The 21425-nt window shown below is 32.7% G+C and overlaps 1 protein-coding gene across 1 annotated transcript in view; it reads left to right on the top strand.

Annotated features, from left to right (window-relative positions):
• The window catches only part of XRN2 (5'-3' exoribonuclease 2), a 101862-nt gene that overhangs the window by 34006 nt on the left and 46431 nt on the right, over positions 1-21425 (top strand). The window contains exons 4-16 of the mRNA XM_031951037.1: positions 1982-2093; positions 4273-4331; positions 4407-4496; positions 7919-7991; positions 8083-8133; positions 9286-9443; positions 10311-10385; positions 10476-10609; positions 10704-10761; positions 10848-10955; positions 14233-14277; positions 17103-17234; positions 20964-21082. Of these exons, the coding sequence (XP_031806897.1) occupies positions 1982-2093; positions 4273-4331; positions 4407-4496; positions 7919-7991; positions 8083-8133; positions 9286-9443; positions 10311-10385; positions 10476-10609; positions 10704-10761; positions 10848-10955; positions 14233-14277; positions 17103-17234; positions 20964-21082 (1214 nt within the window). The remainder of the gene's footprint in view (positions 1-1981; positions 2094-4272; positions 4332-4406; positions 4497-7918; positions 7992-8082; positions 8134-9285; positions 9444-10310; positions 10386-10475; positions 10610-10703; positions 10762-10847; positions 10956-14232; positions 14278-17102; positions 17235-20963; positions 21083-21425) is intronic.

Here is a 21425-nt window from a genome sequence, read left to right as displayed (position 1 = left end):
GATTTTTTTTGTTTAAAATGAAGATTTTTTTTTTGCAAACTTACAAATCAAGGCTATATAAATTAGGGCTTTTGTATAATAATACCAACTAACTAAAGTTAGAAAACATTGATGTAAGTAAGCATAACAAAAATTATACATATGAATAAGAATAAAGCCAGAATAACTATTGGTAGCTTCCTTGTTTAGTTTTGTTTTATGGCTTCAGTGTAATTTGTGATCTGCTCCTCAGGAGCTAGAATGATTTTAGTTTTGAGAATACAAATTGCTTGGATGTGAGAATTAACAAATATGCTCTAAGATACGTTTATTCAATAACAATAGTTGGCTGGAGTGAAAAAAAATTATAATTCAAATATTTAAGATTTTATCTATTATCTACTTATCATTTATTTAGATTTTAACTAATAATTATTACTAATAATTTATAATTATAAAAATAATTATTTTCTTGGATAAAGCAAAAAAAAGAACAGGAAATATTTTGTCTTCTGTTAATAGTTCATTTCATATTGATTTGAGTTCTTCCTACGGTTACCTTTCTTCTCACTACCTAATCTTTTATTGGGTTAATTAATGAAACCATTATCATATTTTGTTCTTAAATTCAATTGACAATACTTATTAATAGACAGTATTAAGATTTTTTTTCTCTTTTGAGGTCAGAAGAGGTACCTTCTATCATCATCTCAGACAGTTTTCTTTCTGCTTAGAATCTCCTTCTCCCAACTAACTAAAATGAAATCTCTAATAAATTATCCCACAACCAGAAGTGATTTCTGTTATCTTTTTCCCTGCAAAATTCTCATAGTACTTTTATCTTGTGCTTTAAAAAAAGTATTACTGAGTCTGGTTATAAACCTTTTGTGTTTTCTTTTGTTTTGGTTCAGACCTGGGATTTCATTGGGTAGGACCTAAGCACAGGTCATGTTTAATTGCATCTTATTTAGCGGCTTCAGAGAAAGTGTGACATAGCAGACAAATCATGATTGGGTCTAAAAACTATTATCTACCTCCCCGAATCCAATTTTTAAGTTCTATGGGAAGCTGTATAGTTTGTTATTTATAATTTTAAATGGTATGTTCTATTATTTATAGAAAATCTGTCAAATATTGGATTTATTGAATATGTCTTATGTTTTTCTCTCTACATCATATATGATGTTTATAAACTAAAATATTTTTCTTCTCTTTCCTTCTTTATGACTATCCAATTTTTATTGAGTGCTCTCACCCCCACCCCCCAGTCAGTTGCCAGATCTTGTAATGTTTTGCTCTATTATACCTGTCAAGTGTTTCTACTTTTCTACTGATAATGCCCACCACCCCAGTTCAAATTCTCATCCCTTCTTCTCTAAATTATTGCATTAGATATCTTATTGATCTCTGTGCTTGAAATCTTTTCTCCTTCAATTTAATGACCACTGAACTACTAACATGATTTTAAAAAACTCAAAAAACAAAACACAAGTGTACATGTAGAGTCAAATGCAAATCCTTCACAACCTGGCTCCCATGTATAATTTCCTTTGCAGGCTTATTACAATAATTCCCCTTTATATACTGTTTGATCCAGCCAAACTGCTCTTCTGTTCCCTATGTACCTCCTCTTTCTCCTTTTTACTTCATGTATGTAATACACTTTCCACTCAGCTCTGCATCTATCATATTCTGCATGCAGACTTTTCTTCTCTTTCTAGCTGATAAGATCTTCCTACTTAAAAAACAAAATTGTTTTGTATTAGGGTATTAATTTTGTATATTTTCTATATGCTTATACACGTACATATTGACTTCTCTGACAGAGTAAAGTTCCTTGAAGGTTGTATTTACATAGTTGTTTTTGTCTTTGAATTTCCATTACAGCCTAGTACTTAGAAGGGTACTGTGAGTGTTAACTCTCACACACTAATAATAACTAGTGAGTTGATAATTCACTGTGTGTTATCAATTGAAAAAATAATAAAATTTTTGTTTTCAGGCTCCACGTGCTAAAATGAACCAGCAGCGTTCCAGGAGGTTTAGAGCATCAAAAGAAGGAATGGAAGCAACTATAGAGAAGCAACGAGTCAGGGAAGAAATACTGTCAAAAGGTTTAATTTTTTTGGTTAAATTTCATTTTTCTTTTAGTTGTTTACTTACAAGAGGTGTTTTTTTTTTTTTTTTTTTTTTAATAGCCTTTTATTTACAGGATTTATACATGGGTAACTTTACAGCATTAACAATTGCCAAACCTCTTGTTCCAATTTTTCACCTCTTACCCCCCCCACCTCCTCCCCTAGATGGCAGGATGACCAGTAGATGTTAAATATATTAAAATATAACTTAGATACACAATAAGTATACATGACCAAAACATTATTTTGCTGTACAAAAAGAATCAGACTCTGAATTATTGTACAATTAGCTTGTGAAGGAAATCAAAAATGCATGTGTGCATAAATATAGGGATTGGGAATTCAATGTAATGGTTTTTAGTCATCTCCCAGAGTTCTTTTTCTGGGTATAGCTAGTTCAGTTCATTACTGCTCCATTAGAAATGATTTGGTTGATCTCGTTGCTGAGGATGGCCTGATCCATCAGAACTGGTCATCATCTAGTATTGTTGTTGACGTATATAATGATCCCCTGGTCCTGCTCATTTCACTCAGCATCAGTTCGTGTAAGTCTCTCCAGGCCTTTCTGAAATCATCCTGTTGGTCATTTCTTACAGAACAGTAATATTCCATAATTTTCATATACCACAATTTATTCAGCCATTCTCCAACTGATGGACATCCATGCAGTTTCCAGTTTCTAGCCACTACAAAAAGGGCTGCCGCAAACATTTGTGCACCTACAGGTCCCTTTCCCTTCTTTATAATCTCTTTGGGATATAATCCCAGTAGTACTTACAAGAGGTTTTACTAATTCTTAGCAAGAAAAAAGTTTTTTTCTTTCCTTAAGTTTAAAGTTTATTAAAGAGTAAACTTGAAACACCTCAGTCATACTTAGCCTTCAGGAATAAGTTGTATTGTTTCCTCTTTTCAGCCTATTGAAAATTTTTCATTTATTATTTCTACCTTATTTTTCACTGTACCAAAGTTAGGATCAGAACACTTGTTGATATACTGTGATCTTCTTTTGATGTGTTGAGAAGCTTTGGCAAATCTTAGTCTCTCTTTGTGTAAAGAAGAATCTGTCTCAGTAGTAAATGGTTATTTTAAATTCCTCCCTTTTTTTCAGATTGTTCTTTGTACAGACTATTACCAGCCACAATGATTTATCATATGTCTTAAGACCTGTAGATATGTATCTGTGTGTGTGCATATGAGGTATATAAAGTTCATTATATCAGACCCTACAACCTTAAGGAAAAGTTGATAATAAAGAGTGAGTGTATAGCTTAGAGGAAGTGAATATGGTAACAATAGTCAACTTAGAAATTTCTAAAATGTCTGCCCTCTTGTTTTGGGTTGTTCCTTCTATACTGCAAAGATCTATACCAGTATGTAGTTCTTTAAAAAAAAAAAAAAAAAGTATCTTGTTTCAATTTTCTTCACATTAAATTGCATGCCAGCTTTTGCTAGAATAATGTTTTTCACTTAGCCTTTTTGTATATGTAACAGTATCTTGTCATTTTATTGATATCTTTGTCTTAATGTTACACAGTTATTTGTTTTTTTAAAAAGAATATGAATTATGCATTTATAATAAATGAGAGAGCTGATTACTAGTATAGAAAAAGTCAAAAAGAAATGATATATTGAGGAATCTATGTGATGCAGTGAATAGAACATATAGATCCTGAAGTCAAGAGAATCTTGAGTTCAAATGCTGCCTCAGACACTAGCTGTGTGAATCTGGGCAAGTCACTTAACTCTAAATTCCTCAAAAAAAAATGAAATTAAATGATGTATTCAGACAAAATTATCAACTTGTGATTAACTCATCTTTTTATATTTGCTTGGTGGTATGCATTTAATCTGAATTTAATTTTTATAGCATGTAGATACATGCCTTTTAAGCAGAATGTATAATTTTACACAACATGAAGAATTTATTGATGTTATTAAATCTTTGAATTTTTTGTGTATTACATATTTTAACACAATCTGTCAGACGTATTAATTTATTTTTGATGGAAGTTTTTTTAAAATGGGAACTGTGACTTGAAATGAAGGGGATTTGTTTCTTTGGGTTGTACATTTTGTTCTTTAATAATTCGTTGATCATTCAGCTGTTCAGAACAATTTTTTTTAAATGTGGGAACAAAATGTTTCTCTTCCCTAGGTGGCTTTCTTCCTCCAGAAGAGATCAAAGAAAGATTTGACAGCAATTGTATTACACCAGTAAGTAGTCCTATACTTTTCTAACTATTGCTAACTCTAAAATAACAGGTTAACATTTTCTTCTGTCTCTTTTAGGGAACCGAGTTCATGGACAATCTTGCTAAATGTCTTCGATACTACATTGCTGATCGTTTAAATAATGACCCAGGGTGGAAAAATTTGACAGTAAGTTTCACATTTTGGTTATTTGAATCAAGATTGGGATGATTATAATTTGTGTTGTACTTTGGTGGGATTGAACAGAGAGAACCTCACTCTGTGTGTGTGTGTGTGTGTGTGTGTACTGAACAAAGAAAGATGTATTTGCTTGTACATATGTATTCTCTCTCCCCATCCTACCTCAACATTTGAATGATGTCAGAAGTAAGATAAAGTTTATGTAGTTGCTATAAATGGGTATTTGGATGGATAAGTTAGAGTGCTTTTTATGGGAAAGGTCAGAATTTCTATAATGAATGACAATTTAAATTTCTCTCTAAAGAGAAATTTCAACATCCTATCATCATTGCTTAGAGTCATTAAAAAATCCCATTTATTTAAAAAAATTACCTTAAAGAGCAATGTAAAGTAAAATATGAGGATAATGGAATTGCTTATTATTATAGACATAATAAAAGCCCATAAGATAGAGATTAGATTTTGACATAAGCAGATGCTATACTTTGATTGCCTTAACTTGCAATAACTTGTGGACTTTTTGATACCAATCTAATAAAAAAATTATGTTTATAAACTTTAATTTATGACCTCATAATTGTATACGCTTATATTTTCTCTTAGATTATACATAGGAATGAAGCTGTGTTTTAACTATATTTACTTTGAGAATCTGTAATTTAATTGTTAAGGTTATTTTTTCTACCAATAATGATAATAAGTGAGTTTTATGCAGTAGTTATAAATATTTTGAAAGGTGCTCTTCATCCATTCTCTCATTTAAACCTCAGATCCTACAGGTATTATCTCTATTTTACAGATATAGGAACTGGCTTAGATAAGGCCAAATGACTGCTTATAGCCATGTGGCTAGTGGCCGAGGCAGAAATTGAACTCCAGTCTTCCTAATTTCAGTTAATATGCTATAATCTCTTTCCTGTGTACTACTGCAAATTATAGCCTCTCTTTTGCTTAATAGATAGTTTTAATGGGTTGCTATGGCATGTTACTTTCATTTTTTGATTGCTAAGTCTGAAAGTTGAAAGTAGAAATGGATATTAATAGTCATCTTACATATATGAAAGGAATCTTCTCTGTAGCATTGGCAAGTAATTTTCTATTCTCTCCTTAAAGACCTTCAGGGAGGGTAAACTCTGAAGCCAATCCATTTCATTTCTGTATAATTTCAATTGTTGGAAGATTTTTTGCCTTAAATCAAGCATAGATTTTTCCTCTTTGTAATTTCTACCCATTACTTAGAATTCGGCCTTTTGGGGCCAAACAGAAAAATGTGATTCTTCCACATGAGAGCATTTCAAATACTTGAGACAGATATTAGCTTTTTTTCCTACCCTTTATTTCCCAATATCTTCTCATATTTAGGCTGAACATGCCTAATTTTTTCAACTGATTTTTTTTTAGACATGGACTCAGGGACCTTTACCATCTGTAATTATGATACCCCAAAATAAATATAAAACTCCAAATGAAGTCTCATAAGAGGAGAGTACAGTGAGATTATTACCTTCTTATTCTTGGAAGGGGTGTTCCCTGTAACACAGCCAAAGGTCATGTTGGTCTTTTGGAGCCATTATAACACACTCCTGATTGATGTTGTTTGTAGTCCACTAAAATCCCTAGATCATCTTCAGCCCAACTAGTCATCTTACCATGTTTCCTTCTTTCTAAACTTGTGAAACTGATTCATGTATTCAAATAAAAGACTTGCCATTCATCCTTGTTGAATTTCATCTTGACAAATTCAGCCCAATGTTCTAGTCTATTAAAGTCCTTTGTCATTAGTGTTATTCAGTGTTAGCTGTCCCTCCCAAATATATATCATGTTTAAATTTGATCAATATGCCTTTTTCCCAATCATTGATAAGCTTGTTAAACGTGACTCCGAGCACAGATCTTTGAGATCTTCCCACCTACTGTAGAGTGAGAGTAGAGACCACCAGTTTGATACTGAGTCAGAAGCACTTAACTCTTTTTTTTTTTTTTTTTTTTGGTCAGTGCTAGTTTGTTTTCTAATTACATGTAATTACAGCATTCATTTTTCTAAGATTTTTTTTTTCCCTCTCTCTCTTAACTTCTCCCTCCCCAAAATTGCAAGCATTCTGAAATAAATTATACATGTACAATAATTTTTAACACGTTTCCATATTAGGCATGTTGTGAAAGAAAAATCAGAACAAAGGGGAAAAACAAGAGAATGAAAGAGCAAACCAAAAAAAAGATGAAAATAGTATGCTTTGCTCTTCATTCAATTTCCATCGCATCCAAGTCTTTTGAAATGGTATTGGATCACTGTATTGCTGAAAAGGGCTAAGGCTATCATAATTGATCATTACATAATATTGCTGTCACTATGTACAATTTTCTTAATTCTGCTCAGTTCACTTGGCATCAGTTCATCAAGTCTTTTCAGGCTTTTCTAAAATTAGCACAGTAATATTACTCTTGTAGTCTAGCCCTCCAGTAAAATCCATACCCATCTAATTGGATCATAATCTAATTCATATTTTCAATTTTCTCCATCAGGAATAGTATGAAATATGAAATAGTTCTCAAAAGCTTTGCAAAAATACACAGAATTTCCTTCATTTACTAGTTTAGTAGTCCTATCGAAGAAGAATCTGAAATCGGCATACCCATCCTTTTTTTTTCCCCCTGCATGTTTTCCATTCATTTCTTTAATAATCCATTCTAGAGTTTAATTAGGAACCAGTCAAAATTGCCTGATTCTTTCCTAATTTTTGAAAATTAGGAGAGTGATCTTTTCTGAATCTTTTCCTATGATTTTTCAAATGTTGAGTGAACACTAGCATCCCATTCTTTCAGGATGAAAGGATATAATTCATTTGGACTAGAACATATAAAAAGAGCTAAAAATCAAGAGGGACATAGAATGCCCACTCAGGGATAAGGTGGAAAAGAATGAAGAGTAGAGTCAGAAGAGAGTTGAACCTCAATGGCTGGAGTCCATCATGACAAAGTGGTTCTAGGCAGGAACTCATCAATCAGGAAGGTTTCAGAATTAGGGTGAGAAGGCATTTAGTTGGTGAAGGGATGCCATGAAACCAAAGAATCAGTAGTAAAAGTTGAGAAGATATTTTGAGTAATGTGAAATGTCACTAAGTCGCCTAATGTAAATTAATTTGATCAAGAGAACAAATTGATTTAATTCTGAGTCAAGACTGTTTGCTGATGTCTACTTGGTCATATGTAATAGGTTTTGTTTCTTTAAAAAAAAAAATAGGATGGCATCAATTCTAAAAAAAAAATGTAGTTACCTTTTACTAAAAAGGGTCTAAATGATTAGAATTATCTTAGAAGTAATCAATTTAGACTAAAATGTAAATTTAGGTTTAATTCTGTTTTTCAAAGGAAAGAAGAGAATGGATTAATTATGTATTTTTATTTTACAGGTTATTTTATCTGATGCTAGTGCTCCTGGTGAAGGAGAACATAAAATCATGGATTATATTAGAAGGCAAAGAGGTAAAACCCAATTGTAAATGCTATATAAGATCATTTTATTGAAATGTTGACTGAGACTGATAAATCTGTAAAAAAATTTTATTCTCCCTAGCTCAACCTAACCATGACCCAAACACTCATCATTGTTTATGTGGAGCTGATGGTAAGTTCCTTATTGGATTTTTTTTTTTCCTTTTCCTAATCGAATCTTTGAAAGCTGATGGTTTTTTCATTTTTTTTTTTTTAAAGTAGTGAATTTTATATATGTGACTCATGTAGGCTTCAAATGTCTTCTCAAAACACATTTTAACTTTTACAATCTCTTTTTTTTAAATTTAGAAAACTTTGTTTTAAAGTAATCCAGAGTGGCAATTTATCTTTCAGCCTACTAAAATCACACTTTTAAAAGATGTACTTAATATTAATAGTAAACACATTCATCTTTCTGGAAACTGTCAGAATATTTTGTATGTTCTTTTTACTTTGATGTATACATAGAGAAGTGTGAAAAAGTACAAACCTAGCGCAAGTTGTGTAAGGCATGGTTAGATAGAAGTTTTTAAAAAGAAGAGCTTTAGTGAATGCCAATATTAGTCAGCAGTGTGAAGTGCAAACCAAAGAACCTAATGTGATCTCGAGTTACAATAAGACAGTTATAACTTAAATGATAAAGAAGTGGTTTTATTCTCCTATATTCTGCTGACGTCAGGTTGGAAAGGAGGGTTTTGTTCTAATTCTCTTAGAATGGGAGATTGGTAAATTGTAGAGCATATAGAGGAAGTTAAAGAGATGGTGAAGGACTTTGAAGCTCTCATATCCAATTTGAGCCTAAGGAAAAGAAGATTAAAGAGGAAGCTGATAGTCCTGTTTCAGTATTAGTATGGCTCTCGCGTGGAAAGAGGATTTGATTTGCCCTGTTTGATCTAGAGGACAGAATGAGTAGAAATGAACAGAAGTTGCAAACTGTCAAATTCATGTTTGATGTTGGGGAAAACTTATTAACAATTCCTATCCAAAGTAGAATAAACTGCCACAGGAGATAGTGAATTTCCCTTCATTAGTATTCTTCAGGCAGAAGCTAGAAGTTCACTTGTTGATTATATTATTTGTAGAGATTAATATTTGGATATGAATTGGACAAGTTTATTGATGTCCTTTTTACTGTAAAATTGTAAAATTCTGTAAATTGTTGAAAACTTTTTTTTTTTTTTTGCTATCATAGGGGGACAGGGATTTATTGTCATTTATAAATAATGCATACATTTTAATCATTTCCAATTTTTATTGGTTTTGTCTGTGTGTGTATGTTTGTTAGCTGATCTCATTATGCTTGGACTTGCTACACATGAGCCAAACTTTACAATTATCAGGGAAGAGTTCAAACCCAACAAACCAAAACCATGTGGTCTTTGTAATCAGCTTGGGCACGAGGTCAAGGACTGCCAGGGTTTGCCAAGGGAAAAACAGGGAGAGGTAAGGGCTTCAGAATTGTTTCTTTTCGGATTAGAAAAGAGTTGTTTGGACATCTCTTCTTCTATGACCACTCACTGAATTGTCTTTAAATGATTTACTTCTATGTTAATATGCTTACGGTCTAAGGAACTCCTACTAGCTTGATAATTTTGGTGAGGCTAAGGCATAAAATATAAGAACAAAAACATGAGGATTCCTAGTAGTTTACTAATTCCTGAGTGATTGTCCTACATCTTATAGCAGTTAGTTGGTATTTCTTCTCTCCACTCTTGCTATGCCCAAATTAAAAACTTATTGTTTTAAGGAGCTGCTTTTTATGCTTTTATTTTTACTGAAAGTTTGAGATTATTGGGCAGGGAGGGGTGTTTGTGTTAATGGTCAAATCCCCAAGCTTTGGCAGGGTTGCTCCTGACTCCAGTATTCTTTTCTCTAGCCAAATGTGCAAAGAGGAATTTGGTAACAGCCATTAACTATGTAGATCTTGCTAATAATAAGTAAGGCTTCAAACCATTGGTTAGGATTCCTCCTTTAAATGAACTATAGTGAATCACTGAGCAATAGTTTTAGTTAATTAAACTAAAATGGGTTTTGATGTCCAAATTCATTAAAAGGGAATTCTGCCACAATTAGGAACATATTGGCCCGTGTGTGCACGTGCACACAAACACACACAGCCTGTTACAGATTGCTTGCCATCTTGGGGAGAGGGAGAGAGAGATTTAACATTCAATCTTATAAAAAAATGAATTTTGAAAAATATCTTTACTTGTAATTGAAAAACTATTGAACTGAATGAATGAAAATACTATTAACTAAGAAAAACAAGATGAATATGTTTGAATTAATAACTCAACTCATTTCTTGTAGCATGATCAGTTTGAAGAAAGTCTTCCTGCTTCAGAAGGAGAGTTTATCTACATTCGGCTAAATGTGCTTCGTGAGGTATGCAGAAATAATCATTGGAATTGTAACTTGAATGATTTGTTTTTTAATATCTTTAATTGTTATTCTCTGGTTGGATTTTTCATGTAGTATTTAGAAAGAGAATTAACTATGGCCAGCCTGCCATTCACTTTTGATATTGAGAGGAGCATCGATGACTGGGTTTTCATGTGTTTCTTTGTGGGAAATGACTTCCTTCCACATTTGCCATCTTTGGAGATTAGGTATATAAATTTCAGTGGAATTACTTGAATTGACATTTTACATTTTTCAGGAAACATTGAATAAATAGTTCTAATACATGTTTTTTGATTACAGGGAAGGAGCAATTGATCGTTTAGTTAATATATACAAAAATGTGGTGCATAAAACGGGGGTAAGTTCCAAATTTAATAATTTCTAAAAATAAATATTTTTTCTTTGAAGTAGATAATTTTATATTTTTTTTTTTATCACTTTCAGGGTTACCTTACAGAGAGTGGTTACGTCAATCTACAGAGAGTACAAATGATCATGTTAGCTGTTGGTGAAGTTGAGGATAGTATTTTTAAAAAAAGAAAGGATGATGAGGTAAAAGTTTTTTTTGGTAGTATTTACAGTCCCTTATTATGCAATAGAATATATTTTGTTTTGCTTATTACAAGTGATTACATTTATAAAATGTGATGTGATGGAGTTTAATTTAATATTCATGCCACATGACCTCTTCAGAAGTTCACCTTTGTTTTAAGCTTTCTTCTTTTCACTTTTCCTGGTAAAAGAAAGACATATAATTATGTGAATTAAGAATATGGAATCGGCATTCAAGACCAAATCATAAGAAGAATTGTCCTACCAGTTAAGGGTCAGAGTATGTCCTTTATTGAACTGGGAGCAGAAGAACCTGAGCTGAAATATGGCCTCATATACTTAATTTGCTATAGGATCCTGGCCAAGTCATTTAACTTTCACTTTCCTCATCTGCAAAATGAAAATAATAGCATTCCCAGAGTTACTAAATGGGTCAGATTAATAATTATAAAATGCTGTGCAAACTCTAAAGTAATGCATAAATGCCAGTTATTTTTACAGTAATAATAGTATAACAGAGTCAAAGCAGAAACACCCATCAGGAAAGTTAGGAATAGTTACATATATTATCTGTATTTACGAAGGATCCTTTATGATCTTGAAAGTGTTAAAGTAGCAGTTTATTTTAAAAGATGGGAGAGAACAAAGTGTTCTATGAAAGGTGGCAGCTCTAATAGGATCTACTTAGCTTGGTTTAAACACAATCCTAATTTGTTAGATTTGATTTCATTTTATCTAGATGGTATGTTGTTTAAAAAGCAATTTTTCATAAAATAATTAAAATAACCTCTTTCTTGAAAAGGCATTAATTAATAAAAGTCTTTGACATTAACTTTTTAAATAGAATATTAAAAATTGGAAATAATTGGGAGACTTTTAGAGAAAAGGCAGTTGAAACAATACTATATGATGATCAATTCTGATGGATCTGGCCAGCTTCAGCAATGAGATGAACCAAATCAGTTCCAATGGAGCAGTAATGAACTGAACCAGCTATGCCCAGTGAAAGAACTCTGGGAGATGACTAAGAACCATTACATTGAATTCCCAATCCCTATATTTTTACCTGCTTGCATTTTGGATTTCCTTCACAGGCTAATTGTACAATATTTCAGAATCCGATTCTTTTTGTACAGCAAAATAACTGTTTGGTCATGTATACTTATTGTGTATCTAATTTATACTCCTAATATATTTAACATCTACTGGTCACCCTGCCATCTAGGGGAGGGGTTGGGGGGAAGGAGAGGAAAAATTGGAATAAAAGGTTTGGCAATTGTCAATGTTGTAAAATTACTCATACATATAACTTGTAAATAAAAAGCTATGAAATACAAAAAAAATAAATAAATAAATAAAAGAGAAAAGACAGTTGAAGGAAATGTAAGATACTTAACTTTTAATCAGTTATTTCTACTGGTGTTTTGTCTTATCTTCTGAAACTTTACATACCACTTTGTTGCCTAATCACTAGAAGAGAGGGAGGGACTTCAGAGGAATTTTAGGATTTAAAGCTGACTGGTCCTTAGTCTAGTCTAGGTCAACCCCTTCATTTATAAATGAGGAAACTGAATGTCAGACAGTGATTGTGAAACAGAGCAAGTGGAAAGAGAATCACTGCTTTGAATAGCTTCCTGTTGCCAGGAAAGAGAAGACACTTCAGAATACAGAGCAGAAGTATTGTCTTAACCTATGTTCTTTTCATGCTTCTAAGCTAGAATTGATTTTCCTTTACTAGAGGGAAAAGAGGTAGGCATCTGCCTAGAGCCTGTGATGTGCCACTCACCTTCTAAGCACTTAAACACACCTCATTTAATCCTCACAACAATCGAAATGCATAGGATTTTATAGATATTTCCAATGTATGGATAAGGAAACTGAGGCAAGTAAAGGTTAAGGAACTTAACAAAGGTCAAACAATGTATCCGAGGACAGATTTCAAATCAGATCTTCCTGAGCACTGTGCAAAATAAGCATTTGAAAGATAATACCTCATTTGATCTTCACCTCAGCTCTGGGATGTAGAAGCTATTATTGTCTTTATGTGACAGAAAACTGAAGCATACAGTTTAAGTACCTTGCCATGGATCACATAGCTAGTAAATTTCTGAGACTGAATTTGAACTTGGGTTCTCCTCTTTCCAGGTCCAGCATGCCATTCACCATCCATCCAGATGTCTCTAGGTTAGGTTGATTTCAGAAAGAAAAAAAGTGGTACTCTACTAATAACAAAAACTACTGCTTTGAAACTCATAATACATTTCCTTTTTATTTTCTAAGATTTATTATTGCAGTAGCAACTGGGGAGGATAGTGGAAGGGTTGTATTATGATTTGCCCTTTCCTAATAGCCAGAAGATAGGTATTAATACTATTAAGAAATAGTTTGACAATTTTTGACAAGTAGTATATAAATTTATGGCATAGGAAAGGTTTTCCATGTTTAAAATTAAGTGAGAGGACAAACTTCATCTGGGTACCATATGTCTCATGAAAAAAACATTTTAAAAAATGTACATTGTTATACTTAATTACTAATCTACCTTTTGGTTCTGCTATGTGTGCCTAACCAAATGTTATGCTTAACAGCTTTATGTACATTGCAGTGTGTATAAAATAACAGTAATTAACATGGATAATCTTTTTAAAAATATTATTTGTATTATAATTAAGTGAATTAAATCAGTATCGTTAAACATTTAAAGGGCGGTGCTAGTTAGATTTTGATTTTGATTAACAAACAAAGAACTTCTTAACTTTTTAGAAATATATATTTCAGAGCCCTAGTCATAATTTGTAAAATTGTTTAGACAGGTCAGTTTAGAGAGATCCTTATAGTTTTCAAGTACTTTTTTTTTTTTTAATAGAAGGAAAATGAGTCATGAATGCTTCATTTATTTTCCTATTATTCATTATGTGGCATCTCAGATGTATTTTGAAATATTAGGAAAGTCCTAAATGCCTCTTAAATTTTCTGTTTCTAATCATTTAAATTTTCAAGATTTGTGTCTTGTTTCTCAATTACATGAGCCATAAACTTCATAATCATTTATGCCATACTTTTCTGTATCTACTTAAAGTTGACATAAGAAAAAATTATGCCTGAGTTGAAATTTCTGACTATTACATCATCCAAAGCAGTGATTGCTAGGGAGCATTATCAAAGTCTCAGTATTTAAGATCTTTCTCTCTCTGTAAAATCCCTGAATTAATACTAATAATTCCAAATTATGCTAAGTAATAAGTGGAATGATTTGAATCTTATATTTTTGTTTTAGGAAAGTTTTAAAAGAAGGCAAAAAGAAAAAAGAAAAAGAATGAAGGTAAGTCTTATTAGGTTTCTTAAACATAGTATTGGCAGAAAATTAGAATTGTTTTTTCAGTAGGTATTAATGGCCCTTTCTGGCTAACAGCCAGAACTCATTTAAAGAAATATCTAGTGATAATCTGGATTCTCTTTTATTCTCTGGTGGATTGTTTACATATCTAACTGGTCTCCTCCATATCTTCAGTTTTTCTTTATCCTCTAGTCTAGCCTTCATACTATCATTGATTAGTCTTCCTTAAGTAATGATTTCATCACATTAATTCTCTGCTTAACAATCTTCAGTGGACTTTCTTGGGCACAGGATGAACTTTAAACTCTGAGTGCTATTCAGAAACCTCTATATCTCCTCACTTTACTTGTCTAGCCTCATTTTCTCCTATTTCCTCAACATGAATCTTTCATTTTAGTCAGGACCCTTTCCTGAATATTAAATGAATCCCATTCATTATGTCCTATCTAAATCCTACTTGACTTTCAAGATAATGATCTGTCTGTCCAGTTTTCTTGAACTATTCCAGTGTTTATTCATCTTAGTCTTTTCTGGTTAACAATGTATTATTGTCTCAATTGCCCATTTTATGTCTTAAATATATATTCCTTATATTATTATTTTTCATATATGGGTGTCTTGAGAGGCAACATAATGTAGTGGATAGAGATCTAGTTTTGGAACCCAGAAGACTTAAGTTCAGGTCCTGTGTTTGATTTAGCAATTACATGACTGTGGACTAATCTTTTAATCTTTCAAAGTCCTAGAGCAAGAATCTAAGTTGTAGAGCAGTTGTGCTTTCCATTAATAGAGGGAATTCCTTAAACTGATGAAATAAATTTATCCCAAGGACATTTAAGTATGAAAATGGAAAGAGAACAATAAGCTCAAGAAAAATGGAACATATCTGTAAAGATTTTACAGTCATTTCTTTTTTTATCATCAAGGAGAGTGGAGATATCTCTTACACCCCCTGTGACTATAATGTCACAGTTTTATAGGGGAGGTAGAAATGGTATTAAAGGGTATAAAGACTAGAAAACTTGCATCAAGAATTTATAAAAGATGTATGCTTACAATTATGAGGTGGTGAGGCATTATTTTATCAAGAATTACCCATATTCTATGCATTAAAGGAGAGTACCAAAGGAATGGTAAACATCTCAAACCTTAGGAATACCAAAAGAAGCATCTGAGAGAACATTCATTGTTATAGTGTGTTAAGTATTTATGAGTTGCCTGCTATGTGCCAGACCCTGTACCAAGTGCTGGGTGTATGAAGAAAGCAAAAAAAAATTCTTGATCTCACAGATCTCACAATTGAATAGGGAAAGAGAGAATACAAACAGCTTTGTACAAGTGAGATCTATACAGGATACATTGGAAATAATCCCAGCGATAAGGCACAAAAATTAAGGAAGACTAGAAAGGCATCTTGAAGAGAGTGGAATTTTAGTTGAGATTTGAAGAAATCCAGGAGGTTGATGATAAGAAGAATTTAGTTCCAGGCGTAGAGGAATAGTCAGGAAAACTGCTCAGAGTATGGTAGTATTGTGTGTAAAGAACATCAAGGAGGCTAGGGTCAGTAGATTGAAGAGCAAGTACATGGAGGCAAATAAGGTGAAAAAAGTATGGAAAGACAGGAAGGGGCCAAGTTATGAAGGCCTATATAAGCCTTTACAAAGGCAAATAGAGGGTTTTATTTCAAATCCTGTAAGTGATAAGGAACCACTGGAATTTATTGAATGGGAGAGTGTTGTAGTCAGATAAATTGAGTCCAAGATGGATTAGAGTGAGGGGAGGCCAACTAGTACAGTATTGCGGTAGTCCAGGTATGGAGTAATAAGGATCTATAGCAAGGTGGTCGCATTGCTGGAGGAGAGAATAGTTGGCATAAGGTTTTTGCAATGTGTAAATGACAGAACTTGACCACTTAATGGATATGAGGAGTGTGACAGTAAAGAATCAAGGATGATACTTAAATTGCAATCCTGGGTATTTGGGTGAATGGTGATATTTTTGACAGTAATAGGAGAAATAAGAGAGAAGGATTTGGGGTCGGTGAATTTCAGTTTTGGACATAATGAGTTTAAGATGTTTACAGCAATTCCAGTTTAATTTGTGAGATAGGGAGTTGAATATTAGAGACTCAGGAGAGGTGAGGAATGAACAAATAGATCTATGTCCAATTGAGAAGGTGATCACTTGAACAATAAGTTTTATAAGAAGAAATAGAAAGACTTGAGGTAACTATGAGGTGTAGATAATAATAGTATTGGCCCATATGGAAACCTTCAAGGTTTGCGAAGCTCTTTACATTTATTATTTCATGTAAGTATCACAACAGCCTTATGAGTTGGTATTGCTAGTATTTCATTTTAAAATGAAAAAACTGGGGGAGGGGGGAAGAAAATTGACTAATGGGGTATTTTATAGCAAAACATACAAGAGCACCCTTTTGAGACCCTTATCTAGAGGGTAAGACTTAGAAGGTACCCTAGTAAAAAAAAAAATTGTGGAAAAGACCAAGAAGATTTTTTTTTTTAATTAAAAAAAAAAATTTAAGGCCAGAGATGTGACCTGTTGTTGGTGCTATAAGTCTTTTTGTCAGTCTTTTGAAACATGGACTCTACAAAAGGTTTGAAAATATGTAAAACATCTAAAATTACCAAACAAACCAAATATGTTGAAATTTAGTTACAATTACTTACTAGTTAATTAGAAGTACAAGTAACCTTGTTTTAGAGTACTCTTTCTGTCTACTAATTATAAATTTGTTTGCTAATTTTTATTTTAATTTTAACATATACATATGTTTCTATTCTTGATAGAGGGATCAGCCAGCTTTTGTTCCTAGTGGAATTTTAACCCCTCAAGCTTTGGGTGCAAGAAATTCACATGGATCCCAAGTAGCCAGTAATCCAAGACAAGCGGCCTATGAAATGAGAATGCATAATAACTCTGTAAGTGACTATTAGTTTCCCTTTGCCTCATAAGCAAGTAGTAAATATATATATATGTAAAAATATATATAATGGTAGTTATTTGAAATTGTTGGTATAAAACAGATCTTACAAATTAAATTGAAGTTTTTCTTATTTTACTTAGTTCCCTACTTAGGAATCAAGTTTTCTTCTAATAGTTGCAGAGTTTTAATATAAAAATGTTTAATTGGTATGTTGTTATAACCTTATATAGTGAGAAGTAGTGTGGCAGAGAAAGAGCCAGTCTTTCAATTTAGGAAATTCCAAGTTCTCCTTCTTGTATACATTGAAAAATCATTTAACTTCTGGACAAGGCTACTTAAAAGCTCTAAGTTGAAGAAAAGTTACTGATATGTAGAGGAAGTTCTTAGGCAGCACTTTATAAAGATGAAATCATAATTCTAGTCTCATTCTATCCTGAATCAGATATACCCACCTTTTAAAGAGTATAACCCAATAGTTACTAATGAATTTGAACAGGCCACAATAAAATATATGCTATTGGTTGTCACCTCATCTTAATAGCGTATGGGGAATAGAGCAGTAAAGTTGTTAGCCTCCAATAACAGCAGAAAAAGGAGGTTTCCGTGCTTCTTCTGGGTCTTTTCTTCTTATTTCTAGGATTTCTTTTGAAAAAATTCATCACTACAAAGATATAGGATAACTGCTAAAATATTTTCTCTCAAAGTTTACTTTTCTGGGCGGAAAATGTTAAGTGTTCTTTAGGGGAAAAGTTCAGGAGGATGTTAGAGGGGTGGAGAATGATAGATGAGGGTCAGGAAAAGATATGTCATAAGATGAAAAAACAACTATTTCTTGCATGAGCTTTTGGCAAGTTAGTGTTTTCTGATCCAGATCTAAGAGTAGTGCTTGGATAAAAAAAGGCAGGAGGCGACATGTTTGAGCAATGGTTCTATTTTTCCAATTTTTGTCATGTAAGGTTTGAGCCTAGCTCCCTAAAGCTTGCCATATTTATGTTTAAGGCACATGCTTTAAAAAATAAAAGCCAGCATACCAAACTTTTTTGTTCTATTAGTTTATCCACTAATACTCTTAATGTTTCTTCAAAGGCTAGCTTCAGTATGGAGAACTTTTGACATAAAGGGTTATTAATTTTCTCTGTGTTCACTGATTCAGAATAGTTGTGCTCATAGTTGTATATTTCGGGCTTGTACCTTATCCTCAAGAGCAAGGGTCCTCAAACTTTTTAAATAGGGGGCCAGTTCACTGTCCCTCAGACTGTTGAAGGGCCGGACTATAGTAAAAACAAAAACTTTGTTTTGTGGGCCGTTAAATAAAGAAACTTCATAGCCCTGGGTGAGGGATATAAATGTCCTCAGCTGCTGCATCTGGCCCGTGGGCCGTAGTTTGAGGACCCCTGCTCTAGAACTTTAGAACTTGAATAAACTTTTTTTTTAATACTTATGAGACATAGCAAAGAGGTTTAAAAAATACCTCTTTGAGATACCTGGAGGTGATTAGGACAAAGCATTTTTTAAAAATTTAATTTAATTTAATTTTGTTGTTATAACTTTTTATTTACAAGATATATGCATGGGTAATTTTTCAGCATTGACAATTGCAGAACCTTTTGTTCCAATTTTTCCCCTCTTCCCCCCCCTCTCCCCCCCCAGATGGCAGGTTGACCAATACATGTTAAATATGTTAAAGTATACGTTAAATACAACATAGATATACATATCCATACAGTTATTTTGCTGTACAAAAAGAATTGGACTTTGAAATAGTGTACAATTAACCTGTGAAGGAAATCAAAAATGCAGGAGGACAAAAATGGAGGGATTGGGAATTCTATGTAGTGGTTCATACTCATTTCCCAGAGTTCTTTCGCTGGGTATAGCTGGTTCAATTCATTATTGCTCTATTGTAACTGATTTGGTTCATCTCATTGCTGAGGATGGCCAGGTCCATCGGAATCGATCATCATATAGTATTGTTGTTGAAGTATATAATGGTCTCCTGGTTCTGCTCATTTCACTCAGCATCAGTTCATGTAAGTCTCTCTAGGCAAGACAAAGCATTCTTTCCTTTAAAACAGTAATCCTAAATATTTTTTATTGAAAAGTGTACATTTTAGCTTTTTTCTTAAAAATGTAAAAAACATTCTTAGTTCATGGACTGCATAAAAACAAAAATATTTTTGACCCTCTGGCCATATTTTGCCAACCTTATTCTAAGAAATTGAAGAAAATGAGGATTGCCAATAAAGCGGCAGTGCAGTATAAATACAAATAAATAGGTCATTTAAAGAGAAAGAAAGCACTAATAACTTGAAGTGATCAGCAAAGCTTTGTATAGAAGGTTGCTAATGCATCTAATTTGAGCCTTGATTGAAGAAAACTAGGGATTGTGATTGTAAGGGATTATATTTCAGGAATTTGAGGCAATCTGACATAGAGATGTACTGTTGCATTCTGGTAATGACTTGTAGAGCAGCTTATTTGGAACTTATTGAAAGTAATGACAATAAATCTAAAAAGGCGAGTCCCACTCACATCACTAGTCTGTTTAATAGACTTATTTGCTTAATAAAACCATGTTTCTCGGGGAATCTTAAAAGCTAGAATCTTGAATGAGATTTGTTAAATGACTGGATAGTTACTAAGAATATTTTTCACTAAGTTAGATCAGATCAAATAATCTAGAGGCAGCAGTATCAGAGTGGAAAATGCACTAAATTGGAGTCAGAACTCCTGGGTTCAGAAACCTCTCTGCTACTTATTACCTTTATGTTATTAAGCAAATTGAAATACCTCTATGGGTCTACTATGTAAAAGGATTAATTCAAAAATTCTTAATTATGTGAATATCATAAAATATGAGATATTTAAAACATGTTGATGGGGGCAGGTAGATGGTACCTAAAATTAGTGCCAGCCCTAAATTCAGGAGAACCTGAGTTCAAATCTGGCCTCAGATACTTAATATTTCCTAGCTATGTGACCTTGGGCAAATTGCTTAACCCCAATTACCTCAGCAATTTATCATTTTCTTTCTGTCTTTTGGAAGTTTTTATTTAACAAAGGTATACAAATGTCCAATGTATAATCTTTGTTTTCTAAGTTTTACACATTTGAACATTTTGGACTAAAAATTATTAACATGTAAATTATGTTACTTGTGACTAATATTTTCATGAAATTAGAATTTTTACCACCTGTATTATATTTGTATTCTGCATTTCATTGTAGTGTGTTAATATTATTTTCTTCTTTCAAAGATCTTTTCATTGGATTCTGTTCTTAGTTGTTTTTTTTTCCAATGAAGAAATAAACTTGAATTTTTTTTAAATTTTTTTTTTTTAATCTATATTCTCTTCCTTTTTCAGATTCTTGTAATGGAATCATTAGTTTTCATCTAATTAGCTCTTTGTTAAAGGAAAAAATAATGTTCCAAGACTTGTTTCCTTCTTAATTGTGTTTTTTGTTCTGATTAACCTCAATTTGGGGGACTAAATAATAATGAATTTAAGGGTATTATAATTGCAACTGTGTGTGTGTGTGTGTGTGTGTGTGTGAGAGAGAGAGAGAGAGAGAGAGAGAGAGTGTGAGATGGAAACAATGTTAAGAAGACTTTTGTGAAGTTAATTGTATAATAAAAGTAGTAATACCTTGCATGTTTGTAAGGCTTATATTTAAAGTGAGTATTCAAACCTTTTATTTGTAATATAATAACTTTTGTCCCCAGAGTCCTTTAACATCTCCCAATACTAGTTTCACTTCTGATGGCTCCCCATCTCCAGGAGGAGGAATTAAACGAAAAGCAGAAGATAGTGACAGTGAACCTGAGCCAGAGGATAACGTCAGGTGAAGCCATTTTTTTGTAGCACTTTGTTAGCAAATTGCTGAAATAGATGCAGTCTAATTAATGCCATTTAGCTTAGAGCAGCAGTGCCTTCCGATGCTTTTCTGTGATCTTTTTATCCACCAGTAATTAATGTGGAGGGTTAGAATATTCCGTAAATTCCAGTGAGATGTATAAGCTATAGCTGTTAAACCTAAGTATCTAGATTAGTATGCGTGCAGGTTTTCGTCCTACAAGCCACTTCTCCCTTTGAGACCAGGCACTAGATTGGCTAGACGTTCAGTGTTTAGATTTGATTATGTGATCTGAATGTGACTGTTTTGAGATTGAATTTTTAAGCTGTTT

Source organism: Sarcophilus harrisii, chromosome 2, assembly GCF_902635505.1.
Source record: "Sarcophilus harrisii chromosome 2, mSarHar1.11, whole genome shotgun sequence".
Classification (NCBI taxonomy): Eukaryota; Metazoa; Chordata; class Mammalia; order Dasyuromorphia; family Dasyuridae; genus Sarcophilus; species Sarcophilus harrisii.
Note: the sequence above shows the minus strand (reverse complement) of the source record. Positions and strands in the feature narration are given on the sequence as shown.